A 20,360-nucleotide genomic window follows, 5' to 3' on the forward strand; every position below is an offset into this window, starting at 1 on the left:
GCAAATTTTTTCAGACTATCACAATAGTAACATTCTTCTAACACAAAGAATCATTGAAGCGTGATCCCATTCTATTTATATTGTGCCCATGCTGCTATTTCAATATTTATTACCTTCTATTTTTTTTTGCTGGTGCGATATAAATCATGTTAGTCAGAATGTTGACAGTCATATTTCATTTATTACGTGGTTATATTTCTAGTCCATCAGAGAATAATTGGGAATTTTTGCAATCTATTCACAGTTGTATATACTGATATATAGTCTATAGAATGTGAATACATGCTTCAGTGCTCCAAACATTGTAAAACTGATTATCAAAGATAAGCAGCATAAAAATGTCAAATATAGGGGGTGAGAGACAACTCTTTGGCAGAATGTTCAGGGTCAATGAATGTGATGCTGACCCTGAGTTTGCCGCAAAGGTTGCCAGAATACAAGAGGATCTTGCTACGACTTCAAGAAGCAGTAGTCTGTCTCAGGAACCTGAACAAAATGAAGCAATGGTTTCATTTGAGGAAAGCGAGGATGTAACGGAAAAAATTGATCATGAAATTAGTGAAACGCAGGAATCAGCCGCAGGAACATCTACACTTGATGACTCTGTTGAACCAGATGGCCCGTGTTATTCACGTCCAAAAAAGTCAAAAGGTAGTTCTCAACCAACTGAACCTATTCCTGCTACAATTAACACTAAAAACAGCCATGATATGTTAAAAATCTCACAATCTGGAGAAAAATCGAATAATAATAACAATAAGAACGACTCAGAATTATCAGATCAGGAAGAAACTCCACCATCAAGTGAAGAACCGGTTGAGTCCTTCAAAGGAGGATATTCATCTCAAGAAGCTCTCGCAGAAGATTCTGGAGTAAGTCTGCAAGAATTTGATGATTCTCATGATGGCGTGGAGTATAATACCACAATCGATAGACAGTCATCTAAAAGTGTTTCTGGTCGTATAGACTTATTAGAATATTCGGAGAGAGAGTGGAATGGCAAAACCCTTACGGCCGAGCATATGAAATTGGGCTATGTTAAAATAATAGAGAAAACTGGCTACAAAGCAATGCGAAGAATACGTGGAGACAACTACTGTGGTCTTCGAGCAACTTGTTTTCAAATTTTAAGTCAAAATTTAAACGTTTTGCGGGATTGGGATCGAATTGAGGACATTGAGCAGATACCCCAAAAGCTCATTGATAATCATGGCTGTAACTGGCTTGTGCAATGGTCTTTTGCAAACCGTCTTCAAGTTTTGCCAAAGAAGAAAATTGACACTATGGTACAATGTTTAAAATGTTTCAACAATCAGTTGAAATATTGTAAATCAATTGAAGATGATGATAGTAGAATACAGCACTTGTTAAAATACTTCAATTCTGGAAATTCTGATGAAATACTCCTTTTCGAAGCAATAAAGTTGTTGATGCTTTATTCAGCAGTTTTGATACATGACTGTATGAAAGCAGAAAAAGAAATTCCAGATTATGGAATGTTGTTATTTGCCAGAGACACCAGTGAGACGCCAGAACAACTAATGAAGCAACATCTTAATACTGTTGGGGATACTGGCGGCTTGGAACAGGTTAGTGTTGTTGTTTCCAACTTGATTTTAAACTGGAAGTTTGTAGACAGACTGGTGTATGCTATTGGCAGTTTGCTTTCTCTGTGTTATGGATGGCATGACCATATATTGAGAGTTTGGTATTTTACATTTAGGTATTTTAATTTGTTTCCATTTTGCTTGGGAGCTGCAATCGAAAATGCCTGTCCTGAATACCTCACCTTGAGTTTATTAATTTACTGTAATTTCATGAACAAAATCAACATACCAGCATCTTTTTAAAAGCTTTGCTCATAGCAGAACGCAAACGACTTTTTACTACCGGTAATTCCACTTTTATATGTCTTTTCCAGATCGAAATGATGCTACTCGGTTATACCCTCAAAGTTACGATTCGTGTCGTGAGACCATCGCAAGCAGAACAAGAAGATTTTATGAGTTATTATCCAGACAATCATAAAGAAGATTGGGACACTTGTGATTTAATTGCGGAAGATGACAGACATTATAATATTATTGTTGATTGAGTATTTTTTTTTGTGCTTCTTGTTTTATTAAATTTATTGAACATATTATATCAATTATAAAAGCCATTATTATATGCTTATTTTATGTATGCATGCGTGATAACCATTGGTTTTTTGGAGCCTTCCTTACGCTAAAATGCCATTTTTACTTTATTTGAATTTTCAGTTTATGAAAAAAAGAAGTACTGTTACCAGTACACTACCAGTGAACCCATGTCATAATGTAGAAGGACTCAAAGTTACATATGTTCTAGGACAGGGGTGGGCAAATTACGGACTGTAGGCCGAATACAGCTCACCGAAGTGGTTCATCTGGCCCACTTATACCCAGTGCAATTACGACTGTCATTTTTTATTGCTGAATAAATATTTAATTACCGGTACATAAGTGAAATCATCGATGCTAGTTATTTGTGAATAAACTGTTTTTCATTCATAGTTTTATATTGAGTTTTGAACATCCGGCCCAGTATCCAAGTCTATCATCTGTGTAAGTGACCCATTTATAGGGTTACCATATTTTTGTGACTTCAAAGCGGGCCCCCTAAAGACCATTAGCTGTGATTTTTACCTTTACATTTTCCGATTTCACTACATAGGCCTACATTTAAAGCCATCCCGACTGTCTTCATTGGCCATATTGTCATCGGGAGTTTATGGGCATATTCTCTGTCTAAATATCGATTTCTTTTCAAAAAATAGAAAGGAATTGACGTTATCGATACAAAATAATTCGGATTTAGCCACAATGATTGTAGTGCACTTACCCTTTGTCGGTTCCTTTAATTACCGGAACGGACCCTAAATTACCGGAACGGACCGGAACGGGGTGGAAAACATACATAAACCTACCGGAACGGACCTTTAGATGTCTTGCAAATGTCATTTCATATACTCCCATGCAATTTTTATATTAAATCGGCAAACTTGGGGGGGTACAGTGGTAAATTTAATTTTCTTTAATTACCGGAACGGACCCTAATTTGCCGGAACGGAGTGGAAAACCAACATAAACCTACCGGAACGGACCTTTAGATGTCTTGCAAATGTCATTTCATATACTTCCTTGCAATTTTTATAATAAATCGGCGAACTTGGGGGGGACAGTGGTAAAATTAATTTTCTTTAATTACCGGAACGGACCCTAAATTGCCGGAACGGAGTGGAAAACCTACATAAACCTACCGGAACGGACTTGTAGATATCTTGCGAAGGACATTTTATGTCCCTCCAAGCGATTTCCCAAGTAAAATGGAAAAATTGAGGGGGATAGAATGATAGAAAATAACAATTTCATTTTACGCCACCTAGCGGATGTAAATTGAGCAATGAATTCCTGAATCATCTCTTATCAATATGAATTGATGATAAAAATCGATAATCAAAACTTTCTTACATGTTATTAGCCTTTAATTTTCCTTGTCGATAAGATAACGTAGTCATAGATTCAGATTGGAACAAATAAAAATTGTTTCCAATTGTTTCCACATTCTTGAGCAGGTGTTGCAACTATGTAGCACAACATAAATATCCACCTAAACCTGTCATTATTAAAAATAATGTTGTTATTTTGGTTCGTGTTCCTGTCAGCCGTAAAGACTGCCGTTCTGGCACTGTAATCTACCGTGATAGATTGCATATTGCTTCGTGTTCATATATTTGAGCATCGTCCTCTTGTTTACCTACATACATACAAATCTGATCCTCTAAAATGACTTCTCAAAATTTACTAATATGCTGAAAATTGTTTCCACAAAATTCTTGTGCAGGCATTGTAACTATGTAGCTAAACATTTTATATTGGAACTGGTTGAAGTACGTGACCTTAAGTTATGATGAAAGTGGGGATGTCGTTGTATTTCATCAAATATGAAATATTTGTGATATATATTTAAATATGATATATATGTGATATATATATATATATATCGGTAAATATATAAAACCATACATAAATGTTTTATTATATCAATAACGTTAACATATTTGACAAAATACTTGAATTTAAAATTTCAGCATAGGAAAATGCGAGAGTTGACCACGAGTTGAAAACGATTGTCGCTATAGCCTTTATAGCGAGGACGGTTCAAAGTGCTCCTACTGATTTATCTACTGATAACACAGCTTCGAGCCTCCAAAGTTGAAATGCAGCAGGACTGGCGCTGGGCTGTTCGTCATGGCCGGAGATTTCTTTGCGACAGAAAAGCGACCTATGTGCCATTTCGAATTAATATTCGAACTATTAGCATCAGGAATTTAAAGCAGATTATTTACGATTCTTGTAATTGTACTCCTAGTTTTTATATCTTCTCCATCAACGTGCCAAGGATAGAATACCAAGCCAGTTCGACGATTTTATCGGTATGTACAACTTTTGCTAGCTCAGATAACTTGTATTTAATATAAGGATTAATATATTTATTGAAGTTTACTTCGAATGAGGAAATGGTGTCCATATTTTAAAAGTGTCTTTGTTGCAAAACGCTAAGATCTTGAATGTATATAATATATGAATGAGTCAGAATGATAATTTTTAATTGTACTAGTCGATATCAAATATACCTTTATTACTTTTAACTAAGAGTTCCATTTTCTGGTTCAGATATTCAACGCAAACGTCAAAAGACAGCCTACTACGCTATGTCTAGTGCATTGAGATACCCATGTGCCACCTGTTCCATTGAATGCATTGACGAGTGCATTGAATGTGAAATGTGTGAGACCTGGACACATGCTTCCTGTCTTGGAGAACAACCAAAAGTCATGGAAGTATGGAGCAAGAAAGACATGCACTTTTTATGTGCAAGGTGCTTGTGCCCGAATCAAAAGTTCGATTACGACATGGCGTTACGGATGTTAGCAGGTCGCCCTTACTTGACCAAATCGTTGCATTGTTTGTTAGGCAATCACCAACTTATACCTTTAGAAGCACCACAATCTGAGAATCATATAAGAGAATGTGCAGTGTCTAAGAATATTTTGCAAAAGTTTCATCCAATCATGCTGGACTGTTTTACTCCAATGTACGTGGAAGGCGATGGAAACTGCTTATACAGGGCAGTATCCGTCTCGTTATATGGAACACAAGACTATCACAAACATTTACGCCTCTTGACAGCAATTGAAATTATGGAACATCAAGAATTTTACGACATAGAATTTCCTGCTTTCAAAAACCCGATTTATGATGATCGGGTTGTGACATCAAAATACTCGGATTTGATACATTCAGCTCGAACGGATGGATGTTTTTCAGAAATGATGCACATGTATGGCTTGAGTTCAGTTATCAAAGCTCCGATTCAATCTTATTACCCTCAAACCAGCGCCAACGTTTTCCTAAGCCAGCCTTTCACAAGGAAAATTTGTGGCCGTGACGTCAGAGCCACGCAACAATCGAAAACGACAATAATGTGGACCCAAATGACGATTCCTCCAACAGCCAAAGATTTTAGAACAAATCATTTTGTACCTCTCCTCGAAGAACCAGTTCAAAAATACGATACGATTTTAATTCCGGATTCCCCTAGTATACTATCGGACTCGGAAACATTTTGTAATGATGACAAATTAATATCAGACGAGTCGACCAGCAAAGACGAACATGTTGATGCAGCAAAGGACTCTGCAACTGTAGATGTTGTAACTCCTGACATGCCTCATTCTATATCCGATACATGCAGAGTATCCAATAATCGAGGCGTTCCTCTGCCAAACGGTAAATTCCTAAGCTTGGAACATATTATTCAAATTTTTGGCCGTTGTGAACCAGGCACGGTGTTACCTGAAATTCCAACTGGTAGCAAAGAAAATGTATATTTTCTCATCACAAACACCAAAAATGCAGAGAATCGTAGGAATGGATACCGAAGCGAATTTTCGGACGATTGTGGCGTCTGGAATTCTAAGAAAGGCACATCTCCTAAAACGTTTTATTTTGTGGAAGAAGGTTGTAGGCCCAAAAAAGTTTTTAAAAAAGCGGGACAATTTTGCAACGAAAAAGAAATCAAAGGAAGAAGAACCTACATTCCATTAATCCCACAACCGAGTTCTGAACAATTGCTCGAAATACAGCGTTACTACGCGTCTCTGAAAGGGACTATAATGTTTAAAAAACGTGTTACGTGTATACTGTCAGCGCCGACATATTTAATAAAGGTCAAAGATGAAATTGCTCTGGTTGAGTTTGTCGGCAGTAATCAAGTGAAAACCATCCATTGCAATGCAAAATGTGATGAACAGTATTTTCGTACCAGACCGGCCACCCTCGAGAAAATTTCACAAGAATTGCAACAAAAGAAGCCGAGAGAGGTTTACAATGACTTTCTCCTACAAGACAAAGAATTAGTACAAACACCGAGGAATCTCTGTCAACTGTACTCTAAAAAGCACAACGACAAAAAAACAAAAAACAACCATAATGGTCCCGTCGGAAATCTAGCTGACAGAATGCTGCGTGTTGTTTCCCTATGTCAGCAGGAACCAATGGTCCGCTCCGTCACTTTTACCAGTAATAGTATCGGTGTGACAATATTCAGCGACGATCAAATCAGCGACATTAAACGATTTTGTTGTACAGGCCGAACACCACTAACTGTGGACAAAACTTTCAATCTGTGCGAGATTCATGTGACAGTGACCACATTTAAGAATTTATCTGTAACAAATAAAACAACTGGGGAACCACCAATTATGCTCGGACCTTTATACATTCACTCGTCATCTTCTGCAAAATGCTATAATCAATTTTTCTCATTACTTTCCGGTGCTTTAAACGACGTTGATACAAAATTACTGACAATAGGAACTGATGATGAAAAAGCTATGCGTAAATCAATCTCTGAAAACTTTCCTGATTCAACTAATATAATATGCTCTCGTCATCTGAAGAGTAATGTCGAGGAATTTATGAAAAATAAAGTGGGGCTGAATATGAGCGAAAGAAGACGCATTAATGAGACCATCTTTGGACGTACAGGGATAATAACAACTGAAAATGAAGAATCATTTGCGAAAAAGACTTCGGATCTACTACACAATACAGAAAACCCGTCATTGAGGAATTATTTGGTAAGACGGGTTTTACCGCTGATAAAGAAGGGTATTTTTTGCGTAACAAAGAACAAACAGCTTAGCGCACACTGGACTAACAACAACACGGAAAGTATGAACCACGTACTCAAGCACATGATTGATTGGAAATCTACAAACATAGATATTCTCATAGAGCGGCTGATTGCTCACACAAAAGCCCAATATAAAGATGTGGAGCGTGCGCTTATTGGAGTAGGCAATTACCGTCTGGCAACTGAGTTTAATCATTTTTTCATTGCCCCAAACAAATATTTTGGGAAATCAAAAGAAGAAAAATTAAATTTACTAAAAAGATTTCTTACCTACTCTTCAATTAATCAACGAAAATCGTTGCTGTCATCGGATGGAATGTTAATGATCGGAGTAAATTCATCTGGTGGCAGAAAACCGTGTCAAAGAAAACGACCTCGATCCGAAAAAACCCGAACTGTAAAGAAACTCAAGACAAGAAACAAAAACTAAGTTGAATTTTACGCATGTCTCGTGTTTTGTTTATTCTTTCATTTCTTCGGTTCTTTCCTTTTTTTTAAATATTTTTAATCGTTCCCACTTCCCGTTAGTTAGTTTTCAATATTCTATTTTTGTCTATTCATTTTTTTGTTGTATTTTTTCTATTTTTTTCTACTCTTGTAAAATACAAAAACCTCCACTGGCAGAACGAATTTGAGCATGAGTTCCTACGTTTAAGTTGGTGAAAAATTATAAGAAAGCACGTTTTATATTTTGCGTATAAATTTCGAGACCTAGTGGGGAAATTAACAATCTGCAGCTAAGTCAATAGCATATTAGTAAATTTTGAAGGAGTCATTTTAGAATTTAGAGGATCAGATTTGTATGTATGTAGGTAAACAAGAGGACGATGCTTAAATATATGGACACGAAGCAATATGTAATCTATCAAGGTAGATTACAGTGCCGGAACAGCAGTCTTACGGGTCACACGAACTTAAATAACAACATCATCTCTAATAATGACAGATTTAGGTGGATATTCATGTTGTGCTACATAGTTACAATACCTGCACAAGAATGTTTGTGGAAACAATTTTTATTTGTTCCAATCTGAATCTATGTTATCTTATCTACAAGGAAAATTAAAGACTAATAACATGTAAGAGGGTTTTGATTATCAATTTTTATCATCAATTCATATTGATAAGAGATGATTCAGGAATTCATTGCTCAATTTACACCCGCTAGGTGGCGTAAAATGAAATTGTTATTTTCTATCATTCTATCCCCCTCAATTTTCCCATTTTACTTGGGAAATCGCTTGGAGGGACATAAAATGTCCTTCGCAAGATATCTACAAGTCCGTTCTGGTAGGTTTATGTAGGTTTTCCACTCCGTTCCGGCAAATTAGGGTCCGTTCCGGTAATTAAAGAAAATTAATTTTACCACTGTCCCCCCCAAGTTTGCCGATTTATTATAAAAATTGCAAGGAAGTATATGAAATGACATTTGCAAGACATCTAAAGGTCCGTTCCGGTAGGTTTATGTTGGTTTTTCACTCCGTTCCGGCAAATTAGGGTCCGTTCCGGTAATTAAAGAAAATTAAATTTACCACTGTACCCCCCAAGTTTGCCGATTTAATATAAAAATTGCATGGAAGTATATGAAATGACATTTGCAAGACATCTAAGTGTCCGTTCCGGTAGGTTTATGTATGTTTTCCACCCCGTTCCGGTCCGTTCCGGTAATTTAGGGTCCGTTCCGGTAATTAAAGGAACCCTCTCTTTGTCATTAACGGTTTCTTTTAATAATGGATATATATTCTCGTTTTGAGCCATTAGTACGTTTACACGTACAGGGCTTACACATTGTACCAATTATCAACGAAACAAACGAAGTCCCACGTTCACCTTCAGCAAGTAGGCTACCGATACGCTACACAGCCACAACAGTAACGAGAACATGCTAATGGATAATATTCGTCATTATACTGGCCGGCTGAACGCCAAAGCGGGACTTTTGACTGACCGGTCGGGACGCCGGACAAGACTGTCCCGCCTAAAACGGGACGTATGGTAAGCCTACGCCATTCCAGAAAGTAATGGTCCACCCCTGTTCTAAGACTATTTAAAAATCGCTTCAATCGAATTTTGATGCCATATAGGCATATATCATAACTTATCAAATGACAAACGTTTGTTTACATTTCATGTGTTTCCATGCATGTATAGAGTGTCCACACTCCCGTGTTATTGAACACACGTTAACAGAATGTAAGTCCGATCTTGACTCCTTCAATGGTCAAAAAACACACAATGTATTGAATGCTAAATGTTCATATATTGTAAATTTGCAAAATCGAATTGATCCAAATACCAGATAACAAATACACTTAGAACCCTAACGAAAGTGTATGTGATGAAACCAAATGTTTAACTAACAAAGAAAGGCGAAGACAAGCAATACTGAGCAAGAGAAAAATATCATAAAGAAAATGAATTAGAGCAACAACCTTGTTTCAGGCAAATAACATGCACTATTAACAAGTGGTGAAAATATTAAAATACACAGTAACTACCCTAGTCTACTCGCTACAAGAATCCCCTCCCCCCCCCCCCCCCCCCCCCCCCCCGCAGTAAAGAAATTAGCTTGCTAATTTTAAATTTTGTAAGAGTAGCTAACGACGATTCCTGATTGAATAATATGTCGTAAAATTTGCCGTATAGACACGAGCTATTCCAACAATTGAACTTGCTTATGCGCCAGAATTTTGATTCTGCTTAGCATAGGCCATCTTTTTGATAGGCGAGTGCAATTTTCGCGTTCCGTGGTTGAACGTAATAGTTGATTTGTAGAATAATGTCGACGTTGAGATTTTGTAAGTTGAAAGCATTCCTCGAAGATTTGAAAACTTGGCCAGCTCTCGGAATTTTCAATCTGTGAAGATTGCCAGACGAGTTGTAATGTAGCAAACGTTTGGTAGCGTTGAATTTCGTAAAGTGCGCGCTCTACAAACTTTCGTATCTCCAAAGTTCCAAGCAAGTGTAAACGCGCCTTTACGACAGAACTCTGAGTTTGGTTCGCATTTGGCTTAGGTCAGCTAGAGGAGAATGCTGTTTTCGTGTTATGTGATTGAAGTAGGAAGGATCCTTTTTCTCGGGCCACAAATATTTGTATTCGACTTGGTTTCCTATGATGCTGCATGCAATAAATGGTGATCGACTTGAGAGAAATGAAATGAAGTAGATGTTTGTTCGTTCGTTCGCCAGACAATGGATCGCTAAATGCTGCTCCCTGTAATAAATCGGCTTAGGTATATCATATGCTCGGCAAAATCGATCTGGTATAATATCAATGTTATTTCCTGCGAAGCTTGCTTTGTCGATAAACACATTTGAAAATTCGGTAAGACTATGAAGTTGTTCTGGTAGCTTTAAATTGTAATGAGGCGGATTGATCTGCTGAAGCCCGTATCTCCTGATCCGTTTGATACACAAAACATTTAGTTGTAATTGTAATATATAAGTTGATAATGAAACACAAATTCAAAGAATTTGGGCGTTGATGATTGGAAAATAAAAATACACGAGCGTGAACTCGGGCGTTAAACTTGAAAAGTTGAAGTTGGTTAGTCCTGTCTGATCGTAGGAGGCCCTGGTCGAGATTCCTCGTTTTGAAACAAAAATCTGAAACGTCCTGATTTTCTCGACTGCTTATTCAATTGATATACAGCCTGAGACTGGAGATTGATTTTTTGCTTGAATCCTGAAATGTTGACGTATTGTCCATTGACTTGATTACTGATAACTTGTTTTTCCATTTTGATAGAAGAAGATAAGCACACAATATCACGCCGAGATCACCAAAATATAGGGGACTATGACCCTATCTGCGTGTCCACACTCCCGTGTACTCCGATCTTGATTCCCTCAGAGGTCAAAAAGCACACAATGTATTGAAAGCTAAATATCCGTAGGCTATATTGTAAACTTGCAAAGTCGAATTGATCCAAATACCAGATAACAAATACACTTAGAACCTCAACGAAAGTATATGCGATGAAACCAAATTTCTAACTAACAAAGAAGGCAAAGACAAGCAATACTAAGCGAGAGACAAATATCATAAAGGAAATGAATTAGACTTAGAGCAACGACCTTGTTTCAGGCAAATAACATGCACTATTAACTATAAGTGGTGAAAATAATAAAATACACAGTAACTACCCTAATGTACTCGCTACACATGCATATCTCCACATCAATTATACAAACTTATCTATTGTTTTTCAATGCTCATTCAATTTAGAAATACTATAAATTGACTGCTTCGATTACTTGGATAGGATATGATTTACATACTAATCCTGGAGCAGAGGAAAGCCGATAAGACAGCTTGAATATATGGCAAACCACGGCCTGTCATCCGATTACCAGTACCTGTCGGGCGGTGGATGAGTTATCCATGGACTTTGTGATGAAATTGAATTAGCGCCACCTAATGTGGCCAACGTGGCACCATCGTTAATAGTCTCGTGGCAATGCAAAGGTTTTATTTGGTTAGCGCGCGTCAGGATTGCTACATCTTGTAACTTGTTATTTTTCTTGTTTTGTTTTGTAGTATAGTAGTAATCTTTAAGTTAATAAAAGCCTAGGAAACAGTCTTAAATGAATTTCTCGAATGGTTTCACTACAATTTTATTAACTTAAAACTAGCTGATTCTCCCACTGCAAAAAAAATATGGCTCAACAATTGGAGAAGTTGGACACACTGCCGAATGCTCAAAAAGTTTTCAGTCAGGGAACGCATGATCAAGAGCTTTTTAAATTCTGCAGAAACAGCTAGAGCTTTATCTTCGTCGCCGACGACAACAACAGAGGCTGTGATTGACAATTATTGTTACTACATGTGCCCTGATGTGTTTGTTTATATTGAAGAACTAACAACATATAAAAAAGGGTTCCATTACATTTGAACCCACGTACATTTGAACCAATGGCAATTGCACCTGTATGCTATTGCACATATGGATTTTTTTTTGTTTTTCGGATAGTTGAACCCACACTAACCCTAACCCATGGGTTTTAGCACCCGCATATAGATTGAACCCGTGGATATACACATGGGTTCAAATGTACGTGGGTTCAAATGTACGGTCACCATAAAAAAGCTATGGCTAAATTTGAGAAGCTATTTAAAAAAAAGGAAAAATGACGTTTTTGCCAGGCATAAATTCGCGACGAATAAGCAAGGAAGTGGCGAATGCGTAACTGAATTTTTCCAACAATTGTCTTCGTTAGCGGAGACTGCAACTTCGAAGCAGTATCTGCTGATACGTATAGAGAAGAAGAAATAAGAGATGCTTTCATACCTAGATTGAAATCCGCCGAAATACGTCAACGATTGTTGGAGCACGAGGTATTAACACTTGACAAAACTCTTCACAGACTGCAGATTCATTGGACAGAGCCGAAAAGTTTGCTCACTCCTATCAAGAATGTGTGAATGACCAATTAATGACCACATTGTCAGAAAAAGAAGCATCTAAAACTGTATTATACATAGAGGATAAAAGTGATGACAAATCTAAAATCTATAGAGGTTGGATCGATAATTTCAAAACTTCGATTTTGTTGTCAAAAGGTGTGGTTATTGTAGAGGCGTCCATCGCTTAAAACGTGAAAATTGTCCAGCCAAAAATGCTTATTGCTTTAAGTGTGGTCGATGCGGACACTTTGCAAGAGTTCGTGCCAAAGTTGAAAAATCATATTTAGCTGCTGTGGTGCCTAGCAGTCTAATTCTCGCTTCTGTTTCTGCGATAATATCTGGAAAGAAAGTTGATGTCCTTCTAGAATCTAGACTCTGGCTCCTCTGATAATTACATGGCAAACAATTTTGCCTCTTCTCTTGGGCTTACTTTAAAAGGACCGATGTCTAAAATTTCACTAGCATCAAAGAAGACCGAAGCTCGTATATCGGGTTCTGTGACAGCCGATATAAAGGTTTATTTATGAATATACAAAGATGTGAACTTTGGCGTAATGAATAACAATGTGTGTGGATGTTATCTTGGGACACAACTTCATGAGCAAGCACAGAAGAGTTATATTCTGGTTTGATGGCGCTTATGGAGATCTAAATGTCAAGAAAACCTGTAACCTAACTGCTGCTAAGGTGAGTAAACCCATTCAGATTTTTCAGTACAATGAACCTAACTGCAAACCGATAGCAGCTCCGTCTAGAAATTATTGTTCTGACGATCATCAATTCATTAAAAGCGAGATATCTCGTCTTCTTGGGGAAAGTATAATAGAGCCTTCAAGACTCGTGGAGAGCACAGGTCATTGTGACCAAAGATGCCGGCATAGGAAACGACTCGTAATTGAATATTCCCAAACGGTAAACCGATACACCTATTTAGACGCCTACCCATTGCCTAAAATTGACGAGATAAAAAATGAGGTAACTAAATGGACGTGTATTTACTATTATAGATTTGAAATCGGCCTACCACCAAGTGCCATTGGCAATAAGTGATAGACCTTTAACTGCATTTGAAGCTTCTGGCTCCCTTTATCAATTTTGCAGGCTTCCATTCGGTGTTACTAATGGCGTAGCTGCATTTCAGCCGTATATTGACTCTATCATTGCCAAATACGAGTTAAAGGGAACATTGGCATACTTGGACAATGTCACTATTTATGGTAGCAACCTGGACGAACACGACCAAAGCATTTCTCTCTGCTGCCAAAGATTGTGAGTTAACTTTAAACCAAGATAAATCTTTTTATATTGCTACTGAAATTTTACTGTTGGGTCATCTAGTATCACATAACACTATTAAACCGGTTTCTCAGCATTTCAAACCATTTCTCGATATGAAGCCTCCTCGTGATTCTAATAGTTTGAAACGTTGCCTCGGAATGTTTGCTCACTATTCCAAATGGATTCCTAAATTTTCTGATAAAATAATTTCTTTAACTCGAAATTCGGGGTTTCCACTTTCAAGCAATGCTATTAGAAGTTTCGAAAAGTGATCTTCTAAATGCCTGCCTTGGGAGTATAGATGAAAGCAAGACTTTCAGCATTGAAATGCAATGAATGCTATTTTAAATCAATGTGGTCGTCCAGTAGCTTTTACTTCTCGTACCCTATCTAAAAATGAAATAAAGTACCCTTCAATTGAAAAAGAAGCTGCTTCTATTATAGAAGCTGTAAGGAAGTGGAGTTATTTGTTACATGAGAGAAAGTTTTGCTGAATTACAGATGAGCGGGTCCTGTCCTGTCAAGAACTTCAAAAGCAAAATTAAAAACACAAATTGTCATTGTGGAAATTGGAACTTAGTTGCTACAATTATACTGTTGTTCTTCGAGCCGGGATTGATAATGTAGCCCCTGATAACATGTCTCGAATAAGTTGCCTTTTTGACAATCCTGATTTTGACCTCAAAAGTATTCATGAAAAGCTTGGTCACCCAGGTTAGACGATTGTCTCATTTCATCAGATCTAAGAATCTGCCTTTTTCTACTGAAGATGTAAAACATATTTGCTGGAACTCTCAGCAAAATGCGGAGCGATATGAAGTCGCGATATTTCAAAGGTACTTACAAGCATGAGCTAATTAGAGCAACTCGTCCGCTGGAACGAATCGGCATTGATTTCAAGGGTCCCGTTTGCGGTAAAAAGCAGTATTTTGATAACTGTTGACGAATACAGTCGTTTTCCATTTACCTATCCTTGTAAAGATATGACTTCTACAACAATGATACAGTGTGATCTATACGGCGCATAGGCACTTTCAGTGCTACAACTTGCCTGACCATCAAGAGATGTTACAAACAGAGCCGTTGATAACATCAATTACACACCGTACCATCCAACAAGAAATGCGCAGTGTGAAAGGATCAATCAAACGTAATTGAAGACTGTAAAGCTACTTCTGGCTTCTTAAAAATTACCGGAGGCCGCCTGGGAAATTGTCTTACCCGATGCATTACATTGCATTACATAACGTAAGGCTTCTATTATGTACGTCTACTAATTCGACTCCTCATGAACGATTATTTGGTTTTCAACGACGATCGATGCTGGGCCAATCGCTCCCTAATTGGCTACTTTCAAGAGGTAGTGTGTTGTATGTATGTATGTTTATTCGTCTCGTAATAGACTAATTACTCCGAAAATTTGTTCGGACAAAGACCGAACTTCTCTGCGACGTGGTGGATCTATTGGATGCCAATTCCAAATATATATATGCACTGGTACGTCACTTAGATGGAAGGCAAACGACAGTTTCTGTGAAAGACTTGGCGCCCTTGCCTCGACCAATCTAAAGCTAAACCAACCGAGACTCCAATTCTCAAAAATGACTTGAATGACGCTGATTTGCCAGAAGCTCAAGAATTAAATTCTACTTCGGGTGAAAATTCGGAAACCGTAGAAGATACTGAAAGCCCTCAACTTCGTCGCTCTGGTTGAATACGTAAGAGCCCGGATTGGTACGGGGATATATGTAGATATATATATACGGAGATCTAACTTTATTGTACAAATTGCTATTTCATTTTGTAATTTTCCTGCATACTTTATATTCCGTTGTATATACATGATCTTCTTGGGTGGGGTGATTGTGATGAAATTGAATTAGCGCCACCTAATGCGGCCAACGTGACACCATCGTTTATAGTCTCGTGGCAATGCGAAGGTTTTATTTGATTAGCGTGCGTCGAGGTTGCTACTTCTTGTAACTTGTTTTTCTTGTTTTCTAGGCTTTCATTGATTTTTCCTCCAATGGTTTCACTACAGACTTCGATGGTGGAAGGAAGCCATAATCGACCTGCGGTTACGTAAACCACCATACGGCGCGAGGAGTCCAATAATTATCTCGCACATAATTATTCCCGAATGGGATGCGAACCCGCGTAGGGTAATCAGAGGTGCGGTGGCGGTCGTATTTCTAACGCTTGGCGCTATAAGCTACATTACCGCGGCTATATAGCCCCGGGCTAAATCAAATCAAGCGTCGCCACATAGGCTCATAAATTGACCGTTTTTTGCGCTGCAGATTGCATTCGGTGTTCAGTATAGCAATATGTTTATAGCAGTGTGTTTCAATGCTCTTGTGATCGTTGCGTCTGTTTCTGGAGAATGCAGACTACCACCCATGGAAGAAGAGTTTTCGTTCAATGAGGTATTATTATGAAAAATATTATTGTTTACCATAAGTATTACTGCAAATAATAGAATGTAAAGAAATGTTTGGTATTGCATGCATCGGGCTACGCATATAGGCAATCCCCACGTAGGAACACTAACAGTATTTTGAAAAAAAATTAGTTAAAAATAAAAAGTAGTTCAGGAACTGTAATGTTATATATTCTTAAATTTAGGTCGTTTATTAGCAATTAGGTAAAAGTATATCGTGACCCCTCCAGCGTTTTAAATCACACAAATTGTTTGAACGTAAATAAACCAAAAATTGGCGGTATTCGAGTTAATAACTTATTTTAATAGCAACAAGGGACCTGGTATTTGTCCACCCGATATCCTGATTTTCCGCTGTGTTTGACACTGTTTGGATGGCATGGACCAGAAGATTCGGTAGAAACTGGATATAGACATCTTGGGATCTCATTGAACGTGTATGTTATTTTAAAACTCTTACTTACGAATACGATGATTAAAAACAAATAAAGAACTCTCTGATTCCTGATAAATGTAGATTCAATGTAGTTTTTCATTAGTTTTAGTAGAAGTAGTACCAATATAGTGTTTTTGCTCATGTTCAAAATGTACGGTGTCTGGCGAATTGAGACAACGCCAGAGTTTTTGGTCTGTCCATGTTTGTTACTTGGAATCACAAATTATTTTACATCTTTTGTCACTGAGAGTTGTTTTTTTCGAATTGGTTGGATTCTGGATAGAATATTTTTCCGAACCGCTAAAGATGTTTATTATCAATACACGGAAAATATAGATCTAATTCTAATTTAATTCTGGTTAATCTCTTTACATTATCACGATCAAAAAATCCCCTTCTGCGGACTTTTTGTGATGCATATACATTTATAATGTCTACCAATCCAGTGAATCATCATTGTTTTGGTATATATATATATATATCACTGCTCTGTAACATATCCGGAATTCAATATATTTTTTCTTCAGGGATGGCGAGATAAAGTATGCTTATGCTAAGGATAATAAATACATACGACATGGACCATCTTCCTACGAAACTCTAGCGGGTGATACTGTTGGTGAGTAAGATAAAAAGACAGCACTCAATTACTGTTTCAGGGTCCTGGCTGTCTTAGGCTCGTAACGGCAATTGTCATTTATTGTTTATTTAAATCAGTAGTACTCAAACTTGCTTTTACCGTCGTCCCCTTGCAGTACTTTTTTACATTATCATCGTCCCAACAATAAAACATAAAGCCACAAGAAAGTTTTTTCAAATTAAGCAAGTAAACCAATCATGGATCATCGTGTTTTAATAAGGTAGATGCGTTTCAATGGATTTTTGGAATTTGTAGCCATTTTGGTCAAGTACAATCTCAAATCATCTTATTTTCTGAAATAAAGGCGATTTCTTTGTTTGATGATGCCCTTTTACCAAATGATATGTTAGAAATGAAAAATTCAACAGTTCCTAAGAAAAATGCCAGATGACTTGGCACCTAACGACATCTTCTGTAAATTTTGTTCCATCGAAAACGGAAATTGCCGTCCGTAAGTTATCGCCGTTGAAAAAATCCCAAAATGGTCAAGAAAATAACAAAGAGTACAATTTATTTCAGTACGATAAAATATTTAAACCGAACAAATATAATGTTTGCCGTAGGCACAGAAAAATTTGGCGAATTACTTTTGCGACATAATTTCGTTTTTAGCTCGTTGCATTGACGCTCTTCAAACAAAATTTATGTTGTCTTAATATTCAGTCCCCCATTTTCAGTCCAAAATTTGAGTTGCGAATGCAATTATTTTGTTATATTCAGCGTCTCGTCACAAATGATCACGCTATAACGAGTTTTTCAAACTAGACGCACAGTTTCCGGCAAGAAAATTTTTTCCATCGACGACCACGTGGCACATGTACAAGGGCACATGTACAAGGGAACAATTACTTGCCAGATAGGAAGAATTCGCGGAAATATGGTTTACCGACATAATCCATCGCTGTTCACGGCCTTAACGCATCTCACGCATCATTAGCGTCGTTTGGGCCCTCCGGAATATTCGAAAAAACTAGTCGACCGCTGATTGCGCTACTAAATGAGAGTAACTCATGAATGGAAACCGCTGCGCTTGTGACAAAAATGATTTCAGCAAATTGTTAAGCTGTCCCATCGCCTCTGCTCATAAATAAATACGGAAATGCTGAATATGACAAAATATGTCGAACGCCGTAATGGCTGAGACCCCTGACTAAAATTGAAATCAAAGATGTTGCTATGATGAGTGGACGCCAGAAACAGCACATCTCACGAAGTCAACCTCAATTTTAAGCTCTCCCCTCCTGGTGGATTCATAAATTAGTGAGATTAACCAGAAAAGCTAATCAGAAATTGGAATGACGCGTTATTCTTTAATTGTTAATGTAAAAATCTGTTTCTTTATTATATTTTAATTGCTCTGTAAAAAGCTATATATTCAGCAATGTGTTTTGTGTTATCAGACTAGATTTGATCAAATTGTGAGTGCATTGTATTTCTGTATATATTGTCGGAATTGCAATAAACTCATAGCGTGTCTTCAAACGTCTCTTTACTACAGCCGAAGACTATCGACAGTTTTGCGATAATTCTGTAGGATATCACATTGTCACTACTCCACAAAGATGTTGAACTGCTCTATTTTTTGTCCAATTTCTTGTACTAAAGTTCTAAACAAAAATACTATTTTATCATTCTAGTCGGCGACGATCCTGTTTTTGTGGAAGTACTGAAAAAACGTAGGTTTAAAGTTAATTATTTTTGAAGCCCGCGTTTGATTAGATGTTCACATAAAGTCTATATTTCTCCTGCCAATTCAAAATCATTTTAAGACTGTTTATATTTGGTGATAAATTATGAAGTAACAAGATAGTAAAAGCCGGCCTGGGTCGCTTCGTTGTATGATCAAAGTTAGAATTATTGGTTTGCAGCAAACTGCATAATATATATATAAGTAAATTATTTGTAAAAGGGATAATACTTCCGATTTTTTTAAGATGTTGTATACAAAGGGTTTTTCACATAAAATTATTATTGTCTCGGTCTCATTACTTCTAATTGAAATTTACTTACATTTTTTGTTTAGAATTCACTGGGCGTTTGGTTGGAAATTGGACAGTCATCACTGATAAAGTGAACTACCATTTGTTTTTTGCTTGTATGCCAGGTACATATGTAGACAAATAGAAATGTACTAGATGTTGGTGTAAACATGAATAAGCATTTAGATCGTTTTAATTCAGTCATTTTTCACTTCTCTAACCCATTTATAATGTCCATTTCAAGACAGCATCCCTGACGATGATGATAAATTATCCGCATGGGCCAGGCCATGACGTTACTTTGGTAATGTATTACTGACGTAGGCCCTATATGGCGATACAGCATTAGAGGCGGTTGGCACATTTTAAACTTTTGTCGGCCAATTTAAATAGACTGCATGGGAATTTGAATGCATGAAATGAACGCAAAAGACGTTACCATATCAAACTCTGACGGGCTGTTCTTTCAATAAAATTTCAACACCGAATTTTCTATTTCAGAAAGAGTAGTTTCTGTTTACTTCTCTCGTCCTGTCGGTAATGACAAGCAATATTATGACGACACACTGAAACTGGTCTACGCTAAACTGAAAACCGTAAAAGGCTGGGATGACATCAAACTTTCTCAGCAAACTGCATGTAGTGACTTGCTACCTGAAGCAAAGCTGAAGAGATTACCAGAGTCTTTCGCAGGAGCTAGCTTACCAGTGAAAATTGCAGCTGTGCTTCGGAATCAGAATTAATCGAATTAACGAAAAAAACCTGTTTCTTTCTATGCCACAGAAATAGAAGATTACAAGGGTTTACAATTATATATATTGAAACACATGCTGGAATAAAAACTCTTGAAAAAAAAATTGCCTTTTTTTCTAGAGATCATGTCACTTTAATCTACGGGGCAAGGCTTCGACTTATAGCAAAGTTGCGTTTTTTACACGGATTAGTCCCGAAGTCGAACA

General features: G+C 37.3%; 3 protein-coding genes across 3 annotated transcripts; all 3 read left to right on the forward strand.

Moving 5' to 3' along the window:
• The first annotated feature begins 228 nt into the window (after positions 1–228).
• LOC120339594 (ubiquitin thioesterase otulin-like) lies at positions 229–2,534 on the forward strand. The gene is made up of 2 exons (XM_039407756.2): positions 229–1,589; positions 1,922–2,534. The coding sequence occupies exons 1-2, from the start codon at positions 339–341 to the stop codon at positions 2,093–2,095; spliced, it is 1,425 nt and encodes a 474-aa protein (XP_039263690.2). The 5' UTR covers positions 229–338; the 3' UTR covers positions 2,096–2,534.
• Positions 2,535–3,603: 1,069 nt separating this feature from the next.
• On the forward strand, positions 3,604–7,921 carry LOC120341177 (uncharacterized). Its single transcript, XM_039409648.2, has 2 exons — positions 3,604–4,456; positions 4,698–7,921. Exon 2 carries the CDS (start codon positions 4,736–4,738, stop codon positions 7,649–7,651), a length of 2,916 nt encoding a protein of 971 aa, XP_039265582.2. The 5' UTR covers positions 3,604–4,456; positions 4,698–4,735; the 3' UTR covers positions 7,652–7,921.
• An 8,131-nt stretch (positions 7,922–16,052) lies between these two features.
• On the forward strand, positions 16,053–20,277 carry LOC120339458 (uncharacterized). Its single transcript, XM_039407588.2, has 6 exons — positions 16,053–16,332; positions 16,656–16,783; positions 17,310–17,401; positions 19,060–19,098; positions 19,446–19,526; positions 19,903–20,277. Exons 1-6 carry the CDS (start codon positions 16,234–16,236, stop codon positions 20,142–20,144), a joined length of 681 nt encoding a protein of 226 aa, XP_039263522.2. The 5' UTR covers positions 16,053–16,233; the 3' UTR covers positions 20,145–20,277.
• The last annotated feature ends 83 nt before the right edge of the window (positions 20,278–20,360 follow it).

Source organism: Styela clava, chromosome 9 (assembly GCF_964204865.1).
Source record: "Styela clava chromosome 9, kaStyClav1.hap1.2, whole genome shotgun sequence".
Taxonomy (NCBI): domain Eukaryota; kingdom Metazoa; phylum Chordata; class Ascidiacea; order Stolidobranchia; family Styelidae; genus Styela; species Styela clava.

Bases quoted from the DNA above. Each gene is read 5' to 3' on its own strand.
- LOC120339594 (XM_039407756.2), top strand. From the start codon at position 339: ATGTCAAATATAGGGGGTGAGAGACAACTCTTTGGCAGAATGTTCAGG. The intron at 1,590-1,921 runs GTTAGTGTTGTT...TGTCTTTTCCAG, and splicing joins ATACTGGCGGCTTGGAACAG to ATCGAAATGATGCTACTCGG.
- LOC120341177 (XM_039409648.2), top strand. From the start codon at position 4,736: ATGTCTAGTGCATTGAGATACCCATGTGCCACCTGTTCCATTGAATGC.
- LOC120339458 (XM_039407588.2), top strand. From the start codon at position 16,234: ATGTTTATAGCAGTGTGTTTCAATGCTCTTGTGATCGTTGCGTCTGTT. The intron at 16,333-16,655 runs GTATTATTATGA...TTATTTTAATAG, and splicing joins AAGAGTTTTCGTTCAATGAG to CAACAAGGGACCTGGTATTT. The intron at 16,784-17,309 runs GTATGTTATTTT...TTTTTTCTTCAG, and splicing joins CTTGGGATCTCATTGAACGT to GGATGGCGAGATAAAGTATG.